A 23292-nucleotide genomic window follows, 5' to 3' on the forward strand; every position below is an offset into this window, starting at 1 on the left:
AAACAAATAATTGAGTTTTTAAAAACCGAACGTTGAATTTCGATGCTAAGAGTGCACACAGTTTTCTGCAGCCTGCAAAAAAATACGTTAAATAAAAGCTAAGCATTTCTTTCCCTGTGACATGAGCACAACAGAAACAACGAGGTGTGTCGTCAAGGTAGACGCACGCCTCAGAGACCCGAGGTTGGAACAAGAACCCACTGACATGGTCGCCATGGCGAGCACTCGGACAACAGGAAGCGCCAACTTTGGCTCCAACACTGTGGTGAGCGATGATGGGGGTAAACACACACGCACACACACCACCACCACCCCGCCAGTCTCGCCACCACACCTCAAAGAGGCCTGACTGGAGCCGGGCAGACAAGGGCCAAGGCTGAGCACCACTGATCATGTGCAACAATGTGACTGAGCGAGAGTGGGATTCTTCTGAACTTGCCTTCATGTGACAGCAATAATCTATCAGTCCATCAGCTGGTATCCCTTTCCCTAACCGCTCTGCCTTCATAAGAACATAACGAAACAAAACAAACAGAATTTAACTGAACAAAAGTGCTCGAGGCCACCCTCCCTGACTCCTCTTGCTAGTGTGTTGGCTCAGGTGGATCCCAGTAGGTTTTAAGCACTGAAAAAAAGGGGCTGGCTGGGACCTCAGCGGTCTACTGGGACGACTGGGAGTTGTCATTCTTGCTCTCCTGACTGGAGGGAGCTTTGTTGTTCCAGGGCGAGTGTGCCCCCAGTGCAGGCGAGCTGTGGAAACTGTCCTCATCCTCCAGGCCATTCGCCCCATCGTACTGCGTGTTCTCCAGCCGCGTGATCAGACGCTCGTCCTCGTCACCAAACTCCCCTCCCATCAGAGTGGGCTCTCCCACCATCATCACATCCTAAAGGGGACAGCAAGGGCCGGTACATATTATCCCCATAATACAGGGGGGTGCGCGGAATGACTGGCTGCACGGACGGGTTGTTAACTCTGTTGGTTTTTTTGGCATAGCGTCAAGGTGCAATCTAACTGGGTCCAACACTTGTGTTAAAAATTAATCTTAACTAATGAAATGCATTATAATTCATACAAGGTGAGTTTTGGGGACCAAGAGACCCCCAGTATTATAATCCTGAGATATGTGTGTCCTCTCTTCTGAACTCATTCACTGTGTTATCAGGGCGTCTACCCCGAAGGTTCAGCAGTCCATGTCGCCCTGACTCCCTGCCCCCGTTCCAAGAACCAGGGTGAAGGGGCCCTTCCTACTGGCCAGCAGTGGGCATCCCTGATCCTTGAGTGCTGCATCACAGGGGTTTTCATTCCACCTCGGGTCTCGTTCACTCAATCAAGCAACCAAGTAAGCAAAGACAGCAGTGCTGTGTGAATCGTGTGCTCTGACAGACTCAGTGGTAACTCTAAGACCAAGCTAATACAGCGGATTTAGAGAGAAAACCTATCTGTCCCACTGGAAATCAGAGCAAGGCAACCCTTCCCCCATGGCCCCAAAATATATTAAGCAATACTCAGAGACAGAGGTCACTTGTACCTCCTATAAAAACCCATTAACCTGTTGCCCTAGAGGACCAGGGACTGCCCATCACTGGTTCACATGAAGGGATCTAACTGAATCTACTCATCCTCTATAGAATTACAGAAACAGCCCCTATCCTCCCACCCCACCTAAGTTAAACCCCCACCTCCAGAAGCCTCCCTTAGCTAACTATCATGACCTGCTGTTACACCTACTCCTAAACAGACTAACCCCCCCCCCCCCCCCCCCCCCCCCCAACTCCCACCCTCTACACCCACAAATAACTTTCTAAGCTCCTTGCCTTTCTTTCTAACCCTTCCACCCTCTGTCTTATTCTCCAGTGCCTTCCTCAGCTGAAGCTGGGAGGTTCAGAAAGAGGTCAAATAGATGTAATGCTTACAGGTACCTGGCTGGAGAGTGAAAAGCTGTTGGCTGGACTCTTCTTTTTGCTGTTACTGTTGTTATTGCTGCCTCCGCCGGAGCTCACGGTGCTTCCACCGGACACCTTCCTTTTCCGCCTCTTGTTTGGAGCTTGTCTGGCTGGCTCAGCTGCAAACAGAGAAAGGGGGGGAAGATGTGTTTCATAAGCAAGTGTTTAAATCTCTATAAATCTGCAGTTTCTAGGTCATCTGCAGATAAGAAACTCTAAAGCAACTGCAGCTGTATTTGTCTATGGGAACACGACAGCATAAAGAACTTTAAGGAAACTCTGCATTGGACGTCACGAGTGATTTTAAAGGTGTTACCTGGAGGTGCTACCATTCTTTGCCACTTCTGGAAGAGGCAGGTCTTCAGGCAGTCCCTGGGGCTCAAGCTATAGGTCTTATGCCTGGACATCAACTCCTGCATGGGCTCCAATATCACACATAGCTTAAGAGAAGACAAAGAAAATAACCAAAGGGACATGAAGGAATATTAGCAGGTTGTTTATGCACAGTTAAGTTCAATTCAGTGACCGATTAAAAAATAAAAAACTCTTATCAGCTCCTATGAGTAAAATGTACTTACACGGAGGTAGTTGAGCGTGGAATTAGACAGCCCACATCTGGTGATATTTTTAGCCAGCTGATCAAGCATCTGGGGATCCTGGATGATCGGGTTACAAATGTGTGATGAGTAAGTGTTTGTACTGTGTGCAAATTTGTCTGTGAGCGTGCGATTCTTTTTTTATTTACTCAGTAACTCACATGCATAGCCAAAATGCTCCTTGGTAGGACTTCTCTGTGCTGCCTGATGCTGAAATGCCATGTCTTGATCCTCATCATGTCATCAAACATGAACTCTAGATACAAACGGCCCTCAACACAAACCTAGTCCAGAGGAAAGAGATCACAGGTCAGACATCAACAGGTAATCCAAAGTGATGGAAGATATGCATTTCTTATCCGCCGTGAGATTGTACCTGTGTGAACATAGGTTTGCCGTTCTGGGTCACCATGGTGCACTGATCGCAGTCGAGAGACACAAAGTTACTGTGGAAGGACTCCTTCGGATGCTTCAAAACATAGAAGAGCTCTGTGGCACCCCCCTCAAAAATACTTCTAAAGTATCGAGGAATCAACGTCCTGCCGATAGCTGCAGGCAAAATGACAAATAAATTAAACTTCAATAACCCATATAATAAAAATATATGGAAACCTGATCATGAAATATGGATTAAAGCCATTGCATAACCAAAATAAAAACAGCTGAACTAATATTTGCAATTAGAAAATGAAAATTGCCTCTTACTATATCGTTTGGGACCATCTTCAAGACAGAAAGTGATGGTAAGCATGGCGTCATCTTCAAAAAACTCTGTGGTGAAGGCATCCCACCAGAGATTATCACAGTCCTGAAAAAAGCAAGAACCATCCCTCTCAGTTTTCATTTCTTATTATCTGCAACCCAAAAGTTTGTTAGATTGATGCACATTCATCAGAAAGAATGTGTCGTTGACTAGAAAGAGGCGAGGAAGCTACTTAAGATCAAGCGCATAAAAAAACACCATGAATATAGATAAACTGCCACAAAAAGGAAGAAGTGGTGATTGCCATTTCCTCAAATGGACCACTTCTTCAACCTTCAATTTTCTAAAAAAAAAGCATATTGTAATTTGGACATTTCTGGATCCAAAACTGAACTGTCTGACGTACAAAGGTTGGCGTGTATGCATTTGCATGTATGGCTCGTAGTTACTACTCGTTTGCACGTTTCTGCATGAAAACAGTTGGCATTGAAATTACATTTCAGCCAGGTTGATCAGATAATCCTATTACATCTTGAATGTAAATTAAGTCAGTGAGCTCTCTGGCTTAATTTCCCACAAAATCCCTAGCACCATTAGCTACACATAAACAGCTGCTGGAAGGGAAATCTGTAAAACACGGACACAGTTGTTACGAGCAACAGAATGAAGCATCATACGGTAATCACAACCAACGCGAATATGAAACGCTTATTATGCCCTGTGATACAGCAACAGTCTGGTGTTGAGCTCTAATTAAGACGCAACTCTCACCTCTGTCCAGTTCTGTAATCTTTTGTTCAGCTCATATATCCGATAATCTGTCTGGTTCCCGTACGGTGTGGGTCTCCTGAAACAGAAAACAGGGGCAGTTCATCACTCTGAGCTTGGAGCTGCTTCAGTGGATTTCTACTCCCGCAGTGAAAACAAACGTCATAAGCCAAGAGCAGCCTAAAACTACAGTTAACTAAATGCTAATTTTATGCTGAAGTTTTTACGTAAATGGAGACAAAACACTATGAACATTTAACAAATGATTTGTGACCTCGAACAAGCCACAATTATGTGTGAATTATTCAAGTGTCAGTGTACTCACCCCATTCCAGGCTCCATGTATGAGGGGGGGTACATGGGTGTGGGCCTGCAAAGGAATAATTACAGAGGCAATTATTGATTTCAAGTCTTTGTTGCTCTTAAATGACTAACACAGAGCTTCAGAGAATCCACAACACAAAGGAACAGAGAGGCGTAGGAAAAAGCTTTAAATATTTAGTGCTTGAAGCAAACAAGTGTGCATTTAACACGAAATGGTAGCCTTTTAGTTAAATGCAGCCTTCAAAAGGCACACATTTACAACCAGTCTGCTTCTGCATGGCCTCATTTGATTGTATTCCAATATCACTATCAAACTGTTCTGTCATATAAATGCATTTATTAACCTTCATGTTGTCCTGTAATTATATAATGAAAACTTACGGATCACTACACATCATTAAAAGTAGTAAATGACATGCTTTACTGATTGCTTCCATGCCTACTTTTAGGCATATTTTGCTTTTGACAGAACATCCTTTGACAGAAAACCCCACACCTACCCCACATCTCTGTCCAGCATAGCGCCTGGGTGGAAGGGGGAAAGCTGCCGCCGTTGGGGGGCTCCTTAGGAGAGTACAGCTTGAATGACTTTGACGAACAGCCTGCACAAAAACCCAGGGCAGAGGAGGAGGGAGAAAAAAAAAGAGCAGAGAATTAAAGGAGATTTAGATTACTCTGGATTTAGCTCATTCAAATCACAGCATCATCTAAGCAATCTAGTGTTGGATGATTTTGTTGAGATTTGCTGAAATAAAAGCATGCTGCCAAAACAATTTCCTGCTGCTTTCATTATCTAATGCGTCTTCAATCTGCTAAATGGACGAGAAAACAAATCATCGTGAGGGAAATAATACAGCGCTGTTTATTAGCCTGCAGAACTATGAGAAAACAATCAGGGAGATGGAGGGATGCAAGAAGGAAAAAGGTCTGGCATGTTCTTTGTGTTTTTGTACCACTTGTATTATAACAGGGAACCCTCTTCTCTGCATACAGCCCCATGTGATCCCATGCTCAGCACTGTGTTTGTCTCCCCCCTCTAGTTGCCTCTTTTACCCATCCCCCCACTCCATATCCTGGCTGTTGTTAACCCTTGTCTGCCCAGATAATGCATTCATGCTCCCAGAACTCAGGGCGCTGAGAAAACAACCAATCTGGCAAAACACAAACAGCACCAAAATGCAATTAGGTCTGACCAAAGATATTTTATTCGCAAGCAGACGAAGGCAGACATGAGATGTTACAGGAAAAACCGCCACTGGAAATTTGACCCAGACTGGCCCATCACCACTCTCCTGTTACCTCTACTTTCTAACACAGAAAAATGTGAAGTTAACGAGAGGAACTGGAAGCATTCACAATCCAATAAACAGATATCAGCAACATCGAGGTAAAATCAGTTCTAGTTTGCTGCTGCAACTGCACATTTAACGTTTATGCAAGCTGTGTTTCTAAATGTGGCATTCCTTAACAGGCACCTGAAGGCAACATAATGTTCATTTGACACGATTTATACCCAACAGTCGGTCACTGTAAGCTCAACATATGAAAGGCTGACTGCACCTAATTAAAACCAGCAGGGGGAGAAACATGGACCACTCTAAATGCAGGACCAGACCTAACAGGGATGTAGCATTAATATATTCACATCAATTTTTGTGAACTAATGGGAGTCCTGCAAGCAGACTACTGCACAAACAGTAGTGATTAAAGTCGAGACAAATACAAATAGATACAGAATCACAACCATTTTCTTTTTTACAAGAACAACTGCAACTCCTTCATTCACTTCCAGTCGTTCTTCGTTTCTTCTGTATACCCAGGAGAGTCATGGCAGGTCACCTTCTCCTCCCCATTACTATGAGGGTGAACCTGCTGTGGCGCACCCAATAATGCCTCTCTATGCATTACCCCTGACCTATAACACCCACCAACCTCCCAACACCAGCCATTAGCCCCACACCGCACTCAGCCCCATATGATAAGGCTTTGTTTAATCTGATGCTGATCCACAAGCGTTGTGCAAAACATTTCCACTGCAACGGATGACTCTTTCACTGCAAAAGATGCTCATAATAACAATGTTTACTGTGAATTAAACAGAGGGTATCTCGCTCTTTTGATATCTAATTACTACATTTTATGAAGCAAAGCTGCTCTCTGCAAAAAAATAAATAAAAATGCTGACACATAAATTATACTGGCATGTAATAAACACCAACACGTACCCTTTAAACAGGCCCAGTTGCCAACATGAAACCAATGTACAAATGTAGATTACAGGACTAAGCCTGACAGAAGCATGGATCCAATTACAAGTGCTCAACCCAAACATAACATCGTAATTAAAGACGGGAGCAGTCAGTGAAGCAGCCTCAGTTAAGGTCCACATGACAGAGATGAATGAGTCCAGCCTTTAAGCATCCTTCAACAGAGGCACCATGATGCACAAGCGCTCCAACAAGGTTAATTTTACATAACGAGACTTTGGTGCAGTTTAGTCCGCCCCAACTGTTCATTGCAAACAATAGAGCTGCATCCAGATAATGGCCCACAGCCAGTAAAACATCCGAAGCTATGTGCAAAGGCTACCAACACACTTGCAATGCACACTGGGTGTCCTCCTATTCCTCCGTGTGCGAGCATGTACTGTGAACATTTAAAAATGAGCTACCATTCACTTTAGCAGCAGGGACCAGGCGTAAACTGAGCCGCAGGGCCGCATTCATTTGCACAAGACGGATGCCATTGCTAAGCTATTAACCCAGTTGCTAAATTACCAACATTACCGCCGCTCACTTCTAATTCACACGGCTTGTTTACAACCGGTTTCGGCGGTTTAATGGGAACCAGTGGCGTGGCTAACGTGTGTAGAATTTGAGTTACCTGCAGAGAAACGTCCACCGAAACGCGGTGTCACTCAACACCTCGGCTCGGTGCTTGTAGCCAGCTAGCCTCGCTGCTAGCCGGAGCGACAGGATGGGGAGAGCTCCAGCGCCGACCGCCGATATTTCACTCCTGCGATCCGGAACAAGGCGGCAAGCGACGGGAAGTGAAGCAAGACGGCTAGTTGCCAAGGTTCCGCTCAATTTACAATTCCCAGCTACGCGTTTTAAATGTCATTTGCGAGGAGGACGGGGCTACCTATGTTCCACTACTACAGGACCCTTTGTTCATGCCAGCCGAGACACGAACAAACAAAGGCCCCGCCTCCTCCAGGCTCCTCCGCCCATCAGACACACAGACTGGGACAAAAACAGGCCTGCCTCCCTCTCAGCGGCCCCCAATTTGTCTTGTCCGGGACCCATCAGTGGACCAGCCGCCCCCAGTGTGACACAAGGTGGGTCCCCATTGTGAGGAACAAGCCCCTTAACAAACAGTTAATCCTATTCCACAGTCTGACAGCAACATGTACAGTCAGCACCAACAGTCAAAACTAAACAGCTTCATGTTTTTATCACTGCACCATTCTAACAGATAGAAGATGTTCCTGATATCTGAAAATCTGTATGCATATTTCCAAAAAACTTATCCTCACCAAATGTAGGTTTGAACACTATTTGCCTGCACAGCCTGAGTTTGCAATGATCAACTGGTAGGTTAGTCCAAAGGCATGAATACTGTTCTTCCTTATTTAATTGCTGCAAGTATTGCACAAACATAATGCCCTCAGATTTAAGCAGCACTCTGAGAAGTAGGATTTGTGATAAAGACAGTCTTTAAAGTGTCATAATAAAATTGGATGTCTGAAACATATTTCACCAGATTATATGAAATATGTACTTTGCAGAAACTCTGAGACTTGCAGTATACACTCTCCTGTTTCCCAAGGCCTGGATTTAGGAAATCTGTATTAGATGTGCTTTCCCTCAGATATGCTATCTTGTTGTCCTAATTATTTCAGACTTGCCACAGTATCATAAAGGCAAAACTGAAAATAAATACACGATATAAAAAAGAGCAGGCTGAAGTTCAACTTATTAGTTCCTACCCACCACATATCTGTACATGTCATATGTTATTGTTTCCTGTTTACATCAAACTTTATACCTCTTTAGAAACTCCAGAGCACAGTGACTTTCCCACATTATTATATTTTTCAAGCAATTTTTTTATGTATTCTTTATAAAATTGTTTTACAGCTGTACTCATTCTGAGATCATCATTCAGTTTACCCCACAAACGGAGACACATCTACTCTTCATGGTGGTACGAGCAAATGGCTTTTTTTAAAATGAAAATTTCTTCTCTATTCATAATTTGCAATTTTACTTTTGAATAGTTTTTGTACATTATTAGGAGTAAGTGGTTGCTTTTTTGAATATTATTTGCACAGCTCTAAATGTAAGCAAATCAATACATTTCTAAGTATTTGCTTTAGAAAACTATATATTTTTGTAATATGTTTATTGGATGTATTGCATTATATGTGTTACCTTCAGGTATCACCCAACTATAATTAGTTTGGGGTACTTTTAAATTAATGTGTCAGCTGTCCTCAGGGAAGATAAAATTTTATCTAACCCCTTAACTATATGTTATGTGAAAGTTTTCTATTTTCTTTGTGCTTGATTGTCATTTCAGAAAGAAATGAAAGGTTACACAAATGTTAGCACTTTTTTTTATTATTAATAAATAAAAGACGAAATTCAAATATAATGAATACATTTCTATGCAGTGGAGTTTGAAAAGTCTTGTGTTCAACCACGGATCTAAAACTGCCAGGATTATATGTGTAGATACAGAGATATGTTGGTTTATATTGATTTATACAGTATATATAGATGTATAGCTATTAAAATGTATTACGTACATATGAAGTCTTATTTTTCTGGGGCTGCTGGAACTATGTAGAGTCTGTCCTGTCCTTTACAACAGTAAAATAAAAAAACTATATCCTTGATTTCCATATTCTTTATTAAATCCAGGGAGTGTGACTCAAATGGTTTGTTTATGCTGTTCAGAAGTTTTAATTTGAGCCAACTTTGTAAAGTCTTATTAAAAATGATTGACTTGGCTGATGACTTAAATCTTTAGGAGCACAGCACTGAGCCTGCCACAGCCTCAGATTATGTAAGGGTATAATCTGTAGCCTCACTTTTAATCAATAACCGCTCTAATGTTTACAAGCAATATATCTGAAGGTTAGAGAACCTTTTGCGGTCTGAAAGTGCATTTAAAGCTCATTTGAGGCTTTCACTTGAGCTCCCAGTCTGTTTGTAGAATTTATATAAGCCATCCGAGAGAAGTGAAGCAATGCGTTTCATTGATATGGTAAATACATCTGACCCACTCTAGTCTCTCTTACTGCATAAACCCTACATCATGCATAGAGCGAAGATATGAATTTGTATGCCTGTTTGAGCCCCGCTGTGCAAATTACACGTTTTGGTGATTTTAGAAGTGAAAGGAAGTAAATACAGCGACTGCAGAAAGCAGACATTCAAAAGGATTGCCTAGAAATCTGCAACATATGTGCTTTGCTAAGGGGTGCAGAAACATTTACATAAGACTGTACAGAATCAAAACTGAAAACATACATATATTAAAAAGATGCAGTCAATTCTTGTCAACGTAATGCTGTTAACCCAATAGTTATCCTGTATTACTGGGCTGAAAGGATGCAACTCAAAATATTATTCAAAGGTAAAGTAAATGGGGTCACATTTAGAGCATTGATTTTGTAGTTTTGACCAGAAATAAGGGAATGATAGATCTCTTGTTGAATTAATTGATTATCTGCTGTCTGTTTGGTGTGAATGGACTTAGACAAGGAGAGATGTGAAAGAACAACATCTCCCTCTGCTGGCAAATGCTGAAAACATTTTCATTGTGCCTTAGATTGGAATCAAGCAGAGCACAATAGAATGAACTTCATATTAAAGTTAAATTAAACTTAAACAGCTAGCACATTGTTTTCCTCGTGAAATGCAATTAATCTTTCATTTTATCATGTAGTGAAATCTTTATCTTTGTACCTATTCTACAATTCTAAAAATCAATACTTTTTACATGCATAATAGTGCTTTTATTTCAGATCTAGGACATCTAAATGTAGTCTGCATTACATACAGAAATAAAGCCAATAAACATGTACCAAATGGTAGTGTGGATCATACGGCACAAAATATAAGATATCACAGGCATTGCTGTGGGAGGGCTTCTGTAGCGAGAATTGAATCCTATTTCATCTGTATTCAGTAAGAGTCACATTTAGTACACACATTCACCGAGTACCTGGCAAGAAGGGCTGGTAGGCAGCGATAACATTAAAAGCAGGATGCACAACTACTAAGTCCTATTTTAGTCACCATAAAACTGGTCTTGTACTACACAAGATCTGATGTACCGTCTTGTATTTATAGATCCTTCTCTCCCAAGGCCACTTTACACATGTACCGTTTTATGCAGAGATGGGCTACACTGAATTCAGACTGTACTGCCACCCATGCGCTGTCATGGAAAATAACAGTGTGGTTTCCAAGATAGTAAAACATAAAATCAATCAGATTTTTAATTATGTGGTTTATTACTCAAATGCTGGTGCATCAGAGGAAGCTGACCTTGATACATAATGAGGTCATGATATGAGCCACATGTTAACACGGCTCGAAAACATTTTCCAAAGCCTTCAGACATGTTGTGTCTTTAGAAAAGCGTTTGACAAAGGCAGTGAGGCAGCTTTGTGTAAATCTGAAACAGGATGTTCAGATCCCTGTTGCTGCTTTTCTAGACACCACAGTGGAAGCACAAACCTGTCAGGGAAACTGTTGTGACACCTGACTGGTAGTGATAGCAACAAGGCAGCAGACAGGACTAACACAGGCTGCACTCAGAGGATGCAACTGTGGCTTGACAAGAGGAAGTTAAATAGCACGTGTTAAATCAGAGATAAAAAAAAAAAAAGGAGAAAAAAAAGCAGAATGTGAATGTGTGTGTGAAGGCTGGTGATGTAGACGCTTGCAGTGACAGATCACTGATCTGCATCCAGACAGAATTAGTCAATCCCTTACAAACAGTATTGTTGTTGACAGATGGGATTTGTTGCAGTTTAAATTGTAGGTTTATTGCTGCAACAAATACACTGTAAGCATGCACTTGCAATACTGCACAGTGTAATCCCAATGTCTCTTTTTAAATTGAACAACAGACTGTAGTGAAGATGTTGTTTAGAGGCTAATTATGGAGTCTTACCGCAGACGTATGAATAATAGCATCGTGATACTGGAATACTTAACACAAAGCCTTTAAATAACAGTTATCACGTCTCAAATGTAAATTCTACAAGCCAATTCAACCCCTTTTCAGTTTAGGGAGACACTTCACTGATTTTACTGCTCTAAATCCCCAGCAGCAGCATATACCTTCTGCTTTATGCCAGAAATCCCTTTAGCACTCTCAAAATTTCCACGATTTACATATATTTAATCGCATTTACAGTGTGCCATTCACTGTCCATATGCACAATTTACCTTTGGCTGTGAAATACAAGATATAAGAGAAAAATATAAATCCAGTTAATAACATTAGCACACCATTCGTGAGGATTAAACAGTCTGGAGCCCACACACTCATACACACAAAGGTGGCACAAAGATACAGTTTTCAGACAACGCTGCAGCTGTCCTCACACCTTTTGTTTTCAGGACAGCTCCCTTTCATTCTGAACACTGCCTCCATCACCTCCTGTGTACCAAACCTGCTTTTATGTTTTTAAGACTCTGCAGCTTGCATATCTCTCCCAAATACAGGTGTGCTTTGACAGGCAATCGTTTTCTTCTCAGGCGTTTAGTTTCCTGCCCATCCTCCCCCTCCTCTCGAGCTGTGTGGCACATGCCAGCTTTCTTTTGCCATCCTGTCGGCCTGCAGCAGATGTGACATCACTACAGCTCATCTCCACTCTGAAACACCCCCCCCCCCCCCCCCCCGCTCCTCATTTCTCTGACTCCCCAGCATCTCTGTCTCCCACGCATTCCATCTTTCTCTCTGCCTCTGCACACACAGCCATTTTGATCTAGCAAACAAGATCTGAGAGACTCAACCAGGGTAGAGAGAGGAGAGGAAGAGAAAAAGTGAAGAACTGAGGATGAAAAGAAAGAGAGGCGCAGGCTTTCAGTGCAGTGAGATAAAGCTGAGGCAGTCGTGTTGTTGTGTAACAGTCATCAAAAAAAAGAAAAAAAAAAACCCTGGCTGTTTGGCTGCCATCTTGGCTCTGCTTTAAGTCACTTTTTCTCCAATCAGGAACCATGTGACTTTCTGCATGAGGTAGCACCACTGTTACTGCAAAAGGCAGTCAGTGAGGGATGAAGGAGTGACAGAGAAGCAGAGAAAGAGGGGGAGAGGGTGAAAGAGGAAGAAGGGGGAGAGAGTGAGATGAGGAAGGCAGAAATGGGAGGGAGGGGTTAGAGTGAGATGGGTGAGAGACGGAGAGAGTGGTGAGCAAAGGGGAGCGCATGCTTGAGTGGGTGCATGTGAGAATGGGGAGGGGGGTATCTTCAGCTCACAGGCAATCTATTTTTACCATTTAGCCTGAATAAAGGATGTGATTGGCTCCACTGTGTTAGGACGAATCTCCTTCATGCCAGGAACAAAGCCTTAAAAAGGCTGATTCACAGCAAAGTCACAACAACAGCAGGATGTCACAGGGTTGTCAGTGAACTAGACACGCAGGAGAAAGTCTGTTCTTTATTACATTATCCTCCATGCATATATGCTTAGTCGAAATTCCTCTATTATATAATATTCTGACCCAATAACCAAACAAAGACAACCACGACCAGATGAAAGCGAAAGTGACGTTTAGCCAAGTGAGGATTCGTTTTTACAATACAGATTCACACACAAACGATGAGGAGGATCTTCCATCCACCATCATACAAGAATGTAAACAAACCAGCCCTCGAGCATAATGATTTACAGAACACACACAGGGAGGGAGAGTGAAACTGCAAACCAGTGTTGATCAATGCTGTTCTGTGGTTATCTGTGAGATCTACCAGTCTGAACGTGTCCCAGCGGGCTCTTCATGAAGGTGCACGTGTGCGCGAGTGTTCGAACGTGCTGTGTCTTTGCAAGCAAGCATGAGTACAGCTTGGTAAGCCAGTGATTGTTTGAATATTGGTACACAGCATCCAGATGGCAGATCTTTCCAGTGGATCTCGTACTCTGTACATCCTTCAGAAACATGTGGATGTCATTAAAAGTTTCTGCTCCACAGTAAAGTCGGTCAACAGAGGAGCGAAGGAGGTGGAGACACTCAGAAACTACAAGAGGGAGTGAGAAAGCCAGATAGTGAAGAAAAAGGAAAGATGTGAGAGGAGAACATCAAGCAGAGGCCTAATATTATTCCATCTGATAGCCGATTGCCGATGAATCAGAGCAGCCCCATTAAAATGATACTGACACCCTAATTCAATCTGCCCTCTCTGAGATCCCCCCGAGCAGATGCTACGATTCAATTTCTATCTGATACTCACTCCCCTGTGCTTCACAGAGCCCGTCCCCTGGCACTGTGAGGCTTTTCACTGTGCACAAGGCAACCATCTCTGTAGCCTGCCTGCTCTCAGTGGGATACCATTAAAGAGAAATTGCTCCAAAGTCAAAAAAAGGATCAAACACTCCATGGAGGAGAACAGATTATAAGATCTACTTGATAAAAATTGCCAAAACATTCTGCTTGCCAAAGACTAACATGTGCAGACAGACTCAAACTGTACAAGATTTCCTTCTTTTTGCTCTGATACAGCAGCACAAGAGCGAGAATACCAACAAAATTCTACACAATGGTACCTAAAGAGCTTGATTTCAGGAGAAGTGTAACAATTTGCATCAGGAACACAAAATGCAAAGTTGCAATGACAAAGAGCTGTCTAGATTCCAAACAGTGACTTAACTCTGAGCAAATTTAACTCTCAGTTCAATCTCTAGCACCTCATTAATGGTTTAAATTCCTTGAGAGAAACCAGCTCCTAACCATGTTGCAACAAGGAAATTAATATACTTTTTCCTCAGTCTGTCTGTAAGCAATGATTTCTACCAACACACATATATATGTAAGAGCACCAGTAATTAAAAAAGATCTATTGTGCCCATATAAAGCAGAGAAAAAGAGTTAAAAGAGTCAGCAAGCAAAGTACTTATTGACATCTCAGTCTCTCTGTTTGTGGTAAAACTCAAACAGCCATTGATCTGCTGCACAGCCAGCTAGCGTGACTGTGAGGGTCTGCTGAACAACTCAATCCTAAAGTGTGGTAGCCTCAGTCTATAACCTTGTTTTAGGACATGTGTTGAATGTGTGAGCATGGCTTCACCAACACACATCCATGCGCACACAAACTCACACAGCTTGGCGCTGGCCCTGGGGGGCTTTGCAGCACTTTTACATAAGTCATCTTTCTGACAGCACCACTGAGCACAGAGACGGAGGAGGAAAGAGGGAGACGGCAGAAGGAGAGAGAGTCGGCACTCACCGGGACAAGCACAACCTCCAACAGACATCTTCTCACATGTTGGGCTCTTCTCTGAACGAAACAGCTGCACTCAGTCCACACGCTGCTCGCATGGGCTAACTCTGAGGAAAACAACACAGACAGAGGGGTGGAGAGATAAGAGGGAGTGGTACAAAGCAGGGCATGTACACCACAACTACACTCCTCTCTCTCTCTCTCTCTCTCTCTCTCTCTCTCTCTCTCTCTCTCTGTCAGAGGCAGGAAGTTGGCAGCGGTGCTCTAGCTGCATCATTAATAGGCATATTGCAACACAAGTGGGAGGGAAAATGAGAGAGGAGTGAAATAGGAAGAAAGAGCCTTCGCGGTATGTAAGACTGGAGAAAGTAATATGGAACGGAGCGAGGGAGTGTGTGTGAAATGGGGAATGCAGGAGGGAGGCAATTAGAGCAAAGGAGAGGAAAAAGAGAAAATGCACAAGGTGTGTGTGCGTGGCAGTGATGCATCGTCTATTTTTGCCCGGTGCTGCTGTGGGAGATAAACATACTCAGTAGGAGCCCAGAGGCAGAGGGTCATTACTGCCAAACAAACACACACACACACACACACACACACACACACACACACACACACACACACACACACACACACACACACACACACACACACACACACACACACACACACACACACAGGCACACTAACTCACACACCATGCCTCATGTATGACAGATTTCCATCTCTCTTTCTGTCTGTCTCTCTCTCCTTCTCCTTCCTTTTGTTTTTCTGCTGCAGAGAGAACACCAGTGTTAATCACTACAGACAGTATCGATTAAAAATGCAAAGCCCACCTGGAGCGCAGGGACACCGGAGACCCATGGGAGGCAGGAAGAGCATGCACGTACGAATGTGCACACACTCACAACCAACAAGCTCCATGTAAACAGTCTGACTCGACTGCAGACGTCTACCCGCCAGCCTCTGCCTCTTCTCTCTCTTTCAGGCTTTTTTTTCCCCGCTTTTTAATCTCACTTCACTCTGTCAATTTAATCTCCTCGCCCTGTTGATATTACCTCAACCTTTCTGCAGCGTGATGCGGCTTGATGTGATTGTGTTTCATTTCCTTTCCCTCCTCTACTTCTCTGGTTTCCCTTCCCCTTCATCCCATAACTTCTCGTGGCTCAAGACTGCCTGTTCTCGGAGCCAATAATCTCATAATCTGACACTTCACTGCATAAACACACAGGCACATAACTGACTGCCTTTAGTTGACATCTTTGTTGCTCATGTTCCTGATCCTGTCAGGTGGATAACAGACAGTTCTGTATCACTGAAGTATTGTGACAGAATATAGGGAAAAGTAAAAGGAGAACACCTTTAAGGGAAATGCATATTGAGTCTTAAATAATAGTCAAACATACAGTACAGTCTAGTATAAAAAAAACTGTGGGGAAGCACACAAAAATTCAGACTTTTTAAAAAATACATTCACATATTGAGTCATATTTAACACTTGAACACTACCAGCCAGTTTCATCCTAAACTAAAAGAAAAAAAAAACAATCAAGATTTTCATAGAAAGATTTTAGTCACACACTGCCTGACTTGTTTTCCATATCTGAGAAGCTGAGGCAGCACGTTGCAGTTGAGAGTGCATGAAAACTAGTGCAAAGCGTAGAGAAGTCTAAACACGGCTAGGTGCAACTGTTAGCTCTGAAGTCATGGATAAATATTTGGGAGGTAGCTAAAAAGTATGGACCCATTCTTCCATTTCCATTGTCTTCAGGTTGTGGTGGCAGCAGGCTGAGCAAGGCATTCTAGAAGTCCATCTCCCAAACAACATTTTCCAGTCCAGTTTCCAAGTCAGCTACAACAATAAAACCACTGACAGGTGGAGTGAATAACACTGATCAACGCAGGGCTCTGCCAGGAAACCTTAGGTCCTGACATTCATGTTGATATTTCTTTAATACAAACCACCCATCTAAGCATTGTTCGCTGTAAAAACTGCAAAGGAACTTGACAAGGAACCCAAAGTGTTGACCTGGCCTCCACAGTCCCATGCCTGCAGTTCAATCAAGCATCCACAGGTTGTGCTGGGACAAGCCCAATCCAAGGAAAGCCCACAGTATCCAAAAGACACCCCAGAGGTCCTTTATCGATGCCACAACAGTTGTTTTTCTAACACAAAGGTCATCTACACAATATTAAGTAGGTGGTTTAAATCTTTTAGCTGATAAGTAAGTATGTAAGTCAAGTGGCAAGCAAAGTTGGACGGGGTCATGGCAAGCCAAAAAAGAGTTAAAAGTAATGAATAAATGAGTATAATCACGTACAGCTCATTTAATCTACAGGTAATTCTATGAATGCAAATTTGACGGTCATTCAATTGTATGAAAAAATGTAAAAATATCAGGTATTGCACTATCCACTTTCAAATTTAATTCAAATGGACATAATCATTTGTTTCAAATTTGTGACAGTTTGTGTCTGTAAAGGGGTACTTCAGTTTGAGTAGAGCGGCGAAAAAGGTTACAGCCTCCGAGTCTATTATACCCATGTATTCCCTGCACTTACAAAGCCCCCCCAAGTGAGTTGAAGCCCTGCTCAACAAAGCTCTGATCGCTGCTTTCTGTCACTCACTACCAATATACTAACAAAAGACAAACAACTGTCTCCACTGAAACGAAAGCTGACAGGCACATTCCCCACACACCAGCTCACTGGCAGCGGCATCACAGTTAAATGTCATACACAGTGTCAGACACTGCTCTCAGGACCAAGACACAATGAACAACCCTGCGGGCCTCCTCTTCTTTTCCCTTTACTTGTCTTCTCCCCCCTCTTTTCATTTCCCCTTCACACACACGCACCTCTTCTTTTTTTTTATCTCTTTCTGTTTTAACAAGCTCACTGTCTTTCTCATTCCTCTCATGTTTCCCTGCTGTTCTGTCAACATTTGTTTTTTTTTGTGTGTACACCTTGTAGGTCGCGATCTGTGGGTTTGACATTTACAGAAGATCCCGCCACTGTAAAAATGGTGAACAATGGAAGATATGAGAGATAGAGAAATCCCCTATGCTGCAAGAGAGAGAGAGAACAAGAAGCGATCAAAGCGCAACAGAGAAAATAAAGGGGGGGGGGGGGGGGGGGGATGTGATTTGGGAAATGGCTTCTGTTTCCAGGAGTGATTAGGCTTTAAAGCTGAGCACTTCAACATTAACTGCACTGTTGGGCATGCTGTTTCTATCTCTTTCTCTCTGCGCTTCCTCTCACTCTCCCACTCTCCTACTCCAGCAGATACAGAGATTCCCGCTCTGTCAACACATCCCTCAAAAAGCTCTCTGAGAATAATGAAGTTCCCCCTGCGTTCGCCTCCTTCCCTCCGCTGTGGGAACACGCAGCAGCAGCAGCAGCAGCAGCAGCAGCAGCAGTTCCATAACACTATGTGACAGACGGCAAAGTGCCTGCACACAGACAGACGCACTGACTGCTTGGCTTACTGAGGCACACATCTCATCATGTTGTCCTTACGCAGCGGACAAACACTTGTTCGCAGGCGCTGACAGCCTCGCTTCTCGTAAATCCCCAACGAAATGTTTAAAAAGGCTCCTGGTAAGCACATTTCTTATCACATGTGAGTTCATGCCATCAACGCTTTCCTCTCAGTCTTTTGTCTTGCAGGTGTTCTATGCTGCCACCCTCCCTTGTCCTTCCTCCACACTCTCTCTCGCAAACACTCGTAAATATCCTCCATGTAAACGCTTACCTTTGTCTTCCTTCTTTCTTCTCTCCCCACGCTCGCTCGAAAAAGTCCGCTCAGGTCAGCCACGCAGAGGAAACCAAGCTGGGCCAGCAGAGAGAGAGAGCGAGAGAGAGGAAGACTGTGATGAGCAGATGCAGATAGGAGACACAAATGGTGGTGGGGGGGGAGATATAGCAGTGTGCAAATTGGATGATGAGAAGGAAGGAAGGAGGGAAGGAAGGGAGGAAGGAAGAAGGAGGTGGAGGTGGAAGGAAGGGAAGGAGGGGAGGGGGAGGTTTCAGCTGCACTGGTATGAATATGACGCAGAGGCAGCAGCCAGAACGACTTCTCTTCTTCCTCTCCTCTCCTCTCCTCTCCTCTCCTCTCCTCTCCTCTCCCTCCATACCCACCAAGAGAGGAGAGAAGGGGAGAGAGAGAGGGCACTGTATCCATGGCAACGGCAGAGCAGCAGTAGGTAGCAGTTAGGGAGTGTGCTGGGGCACAGTGGTGTTCCTCTCTTTCTCTCTTTCTTTCTCTCTCTCGCACAGACGAGCTCACAAGTCTTTACAGCTCCCACAGATGTACAGTACACAGCCTGTGATAGACTGGAAGAAAAAAAAGCTACAGAGGAAACACGGGCAGCAAAGATTCATTAGGACGTGAAGGATAATGGGATGCAGACTGTTTGGGCCTGTTGGGTCTCAAGAAACTTAGGGAACAAGGAACAAGGAAGCACAGGTTTACTGTAAATGCAGGAATGAACAACAACTGGGAGCTGTTATCATAGAGATTACTTTCGTTTTTCTCACTACATTAAGTGCAGGACAAGAATATTGTGAAACAGTGCAAACATGATAGCTTAATTAGATCATTCTTGAGCTATGCAGATGACAAGGAGTGATACTGATTAGAGAAACTGCAGAAGATCAGCAAACTAAACAGAGATCTCCTTGTATTTAAGTTGGAAGACAAATCCAAACCTACTTGGTCTGTCTTGCTCTATCTAACTACATTTACTCAACATATAATTTTGATTAAAGCGACACACGTTTTTCTTATACATTTACACTCTTAAGGAGCAGTTTGGGGTTCTGTGTATTGCTCACTGATACTAGTAGAGCTACTACAAACTACAAATAAGAACTACAAACCCTTCAATCCTTTGCAAGTTACTAAACTAATAATATGCAGTATTTCTACATACATAAAAAAGCCCCTGTTGTTCATAGGAAATTGATCAGTGTGATTCAGATATGTTACCTCAGGGATTCATGGATCCATGCCAGAGAATATACAGCACACAGACACAAAACTAGCGTGTCCTGATGTGTCTCTTCTTGTGGATGCTCTCCTGGAAAATGCAGATAGATTTTAAACTCAACAAATAGCAGCAGCAAAACTTGTATTAATCATACAGCAGAGAATAAATGGCAAATGTAGAACAAGGACAGTCAGTGTGGTAAACCACAATGGAAGACCACAGTGTGCACGGATGTGTGCTTGTGGTTGGATCACCTCTAATCCATTTCTACCTGTGGGACACAGGGAATTGCCTATGGCTTTTCTACGGCATGCAATACAAATCCTAATGAGAAACACATCACCCCCACTTTTGTATCTGACCCAGTTTAATTTTCACCTCTCTATTTCCTGTCGTCTTGTTCACTCGTCATAACTTTCTTTCATGTTCATGTGACAAAAAAAGACATCAGGCAATGTTTCTGATTTAATTTGCCCCAGCTCTGACGAGAAACAGTTGGTCTTTTCACTATGATGTTTGGTTAGTCGTCAGTGAGTGATGTGTTTATAGAGGTAATCCTTTGTGTAAACTTCATTTCATATGCGGCTTACTCTTAAGGTAAAGTATTATCAGCCCTAAACCAGAAAGCAAAGCTTGACAAAAGAAAACCTTCAGTTAGTGTCAACTTATTAGATTTTTTGAGTTTTAACCAGCTAATGCAGTTTGCTTTTTTTGCCATCACTTTCCCCTTAAATATGGCATTTTGGTAAAATGAAAACAAACACTGTAGGTGCATGTATATAGAGGAAGACTCATTCTTGTGTGCTGGAATTGGCCTGTTTAATCTTTCTCCTCCCACCCATGGACTCCTGGAGAGCAAGGGTTGCAATATTATTTCTAAGGGATAGAAACTACTACACTAACATTAGGTTTGTGTCTTTTACAATAAAAGTGGGCAGCATAGTGGTGCAATGAATAGCACTGCCGCCTTACAGAAAGAAAGTTATAGGTACAGACGTGTTGGTCTGTTTGGGCCCTTCTGTGTGGAGTTTGTCTCCTTGTGCCTGTCTGTGTTTTTGCCAGGAGCTCTTGCAAAGTTTAGTGATGTTAAATTGTAAAATTGAGGGGCTTAATGTTTGTCTGTCTCTCTATGTTTGTCCTATAATGGCCTAACACTGAAACAGTCTATGCAACTTTTTGCTGAACAACCACCACACTTAAGTTGAAAAATAGTCATAAAGTGACAAAATTGGCTCATTCAGACAGCATCTACCCAAAGTTTGCTTCATCTTATCATTCTAACTCAGTATGGGGAAGAATATAACAACAGCTGAACACTAACTGAAGCAAAAACTGTGTTCAGAATTCCATTTCTGTCATTATGTAATTCCTCAACGTGAACAAAGTGTAAAATTATAACACATTTCTTGTCAGGAGAGATGTGCACTTTAACTGTGGCACAGAATACAACTCAGTCTAAAAGTAAGACAATCTCAACACAAATTATGTTTTTCTCATTCAAAGAATGACTTAAGTGTCCTTCAGTCCTGGAGAGCCCTCTGTACTTCCATGTCTCCACAGTGACTGAAAGAAAGCTAAAACTGTACTAAACCATGAAACAGAGTTACAGGCACTGCTGATTAACTTGTTCCAAATAATGTATATGTATTAAGAAATGTTATTTTTTGCTTTGAAATGTTTATCCTAAAAAGATTGGCAAGTGCTTTGGAAGTGTTCAGATTGCATTTCATTCTAAATTAACAATTATAAGCCTGAAGTCTGAAAAAAAATGTTGTTCTAAAAAAGAAAACAGACTGATAACATTGGAATTGTTGTATTTAGGTCATTACAGCCTCTACAATAATGCAACAAGGAACTGGAGGTCTGCCAGATGGTGAAGAGGTAGAAATGACCCATAACACTGAATATTTGCATTCCTTGTTGTGTGTGCTGCATGTTTTGTATAACATGTGTTCCTTCTAATGTTACCACATTCCTGGGAGTTATGAGCAGTTTCTTGTGTTGTTGTATTGGATTGCATTGCACTGTAGGGAAATTCTTGTACTTCTGCTGCTCCATACTGTGTAAACAGAGACAGACAAAACATTAGAAACATGTTTCACAAACCTAAAACGAAGTCTCCTGCAACAACAACACAAGCTACATTCTCAAAAGTAATCATAGTGTTAAGTCAGCATACAAACGGTCTTATGAAGTAAGCTTTTGAAGTTAAGAGTATTACTTTGCATTAGCTCTTTATATTTTCCTAGTTACTCACATTCATGTCTTATTTTGTATGTCTAATTCTCCAATAACCCCAAATACATCTGTCATTAAACTGACATTTAAGAAGCTGGCACCAGCAGTATTCTTTAATATTTTTGCTTGAATTATCATAAATTACCAACATTGCAATGCAATGCAACAAAATGAAACCAACAAGTCATAAAATCACCAGAATTTAAAGGACAGATAAAAATGCAATGTGGTGTATAAAAACCAATATACTGTACAAGAAATAGAGAAAGCAAAAAAATAAAACACAGTTCAAAACGAAATTAAAATGAAGGTAAAATCAGGAAAGGCTCTCTTACAAAATGTGTTGTAGGAAGGGACCTATAACCATAAAAATAAAACCATTAAAAATCCAGCTAAAAAACAGGAGGTCTGAGAAAAGTAATGACCAATGATTTCTGAGAACCATAATAAGATAAGTGGGCTGCACAGTGGAGTAAGTGGTTAGCACTACCGCCTTGCAGCAAGAAGATCCCCGGTTCAAATCCCGGGGTGGGCCTGGAATCTTTCTGCATGGAGTTTACATGTTCTCCCTGTGCATGCGTGGGTTTTCTCCAGGCACTCCGGCTTCCTCCCACAGTCCAAAAATATGCTGAGGTTAATTGGTTACTCTAAATTGCCTGTAGATGTGAATGTGATTGTTTTGCGACCTGTCCAGGGTGTCCCCTGGCTTCGCCCGAGTCAGCTGGGATAGGCTCCAGCACCCTCCGTGACCCCAGTGAGGATAAAGCGGTGTATAGAGAATGGATGGATGGATAATAAGATAAGTTTATGGCTCTTCAGAGTACAGGAGACATTGGACTTCTGCAAGGAAAGGCAGCAACACGGGGTAATACGGAAGGTTTGTGGATGTAAAATTCAGCCAGCAACATATAAAAGACCAGAGAAAGTTGCTCCTGTGTCAATAAAAGACAATTACATAAAAACACCCTACTTGAAAAACCATGTTCTTTCAAAATACATATAGTATTTATTCAAGAAGTATGCTTTGGTGAACAAATTTAGAGAGCTATTAAACCATAACTAAGATAACAACTTGGTTATTAACTAACTAAATGTAAAATCTTGAAAGGCCCTCCCAGGAAATCTTACCTAATGAGTCATTTCAATCAATGCAAAATTGTTACTAAAGCATGACATTAGATTGAATTTGTGATACATTCAACTTTTTGTCATTGCACAAAGTACTGATACAACAAAATGGAGTTCGGTGCTCCGTTGAAGGGCTTCTTACC

General features: G+C 42.4%; 1 protein-coding gene across 1 annotated transcript; it reads right to left on the reverse strand.

The window, feature by feature from the left end:
* ldb1a (LIM domain binding 1a) lies at window positions 1–18922 on the reverse strand. Its single transcript, XM_022205888.2, is given in 13 exon segments — window positions 1–884; window positions 1921–2063; window positions 2261–2384; window positions 2523–2600; window positions 2702–2824; window positions 2917–3089; window positions 3246–3348; window positions 4015–4090; window positions 4337–4381; window positions 4836–4869; window positions 4872–4937; window positions 14802–14902; window positions 18547–18922. Coding segments are annotated over 12 exon segments (1218 nt in total). The 5' UTR covers window positions 14830–14902; window positions 18547–18922; the 3' UTR covers window positions 1–659.
* Between the last annotated feature and the right edge of the window lie 4370 nt (window positions 18923–23292).

The sequence above is a fragment of the Acanthochromis polyacanthus genome, chromosome 15 (genome assembly GCF_021347895.1).
Source record: "Acanthochromis polyacanthus isolate Apoly-LR-REF ecotype Palm Island chromosome 15, KAUST_Apoly_ChrSc, whole genome shotgun sequence".
Taxonomy (NCBI): domain Eukaryota; kingdom Metazoa; phylum Chordata; class Actinopteri; family Pomacentridae; genus Acanthochromis; species Acanthochromis polyacanthus.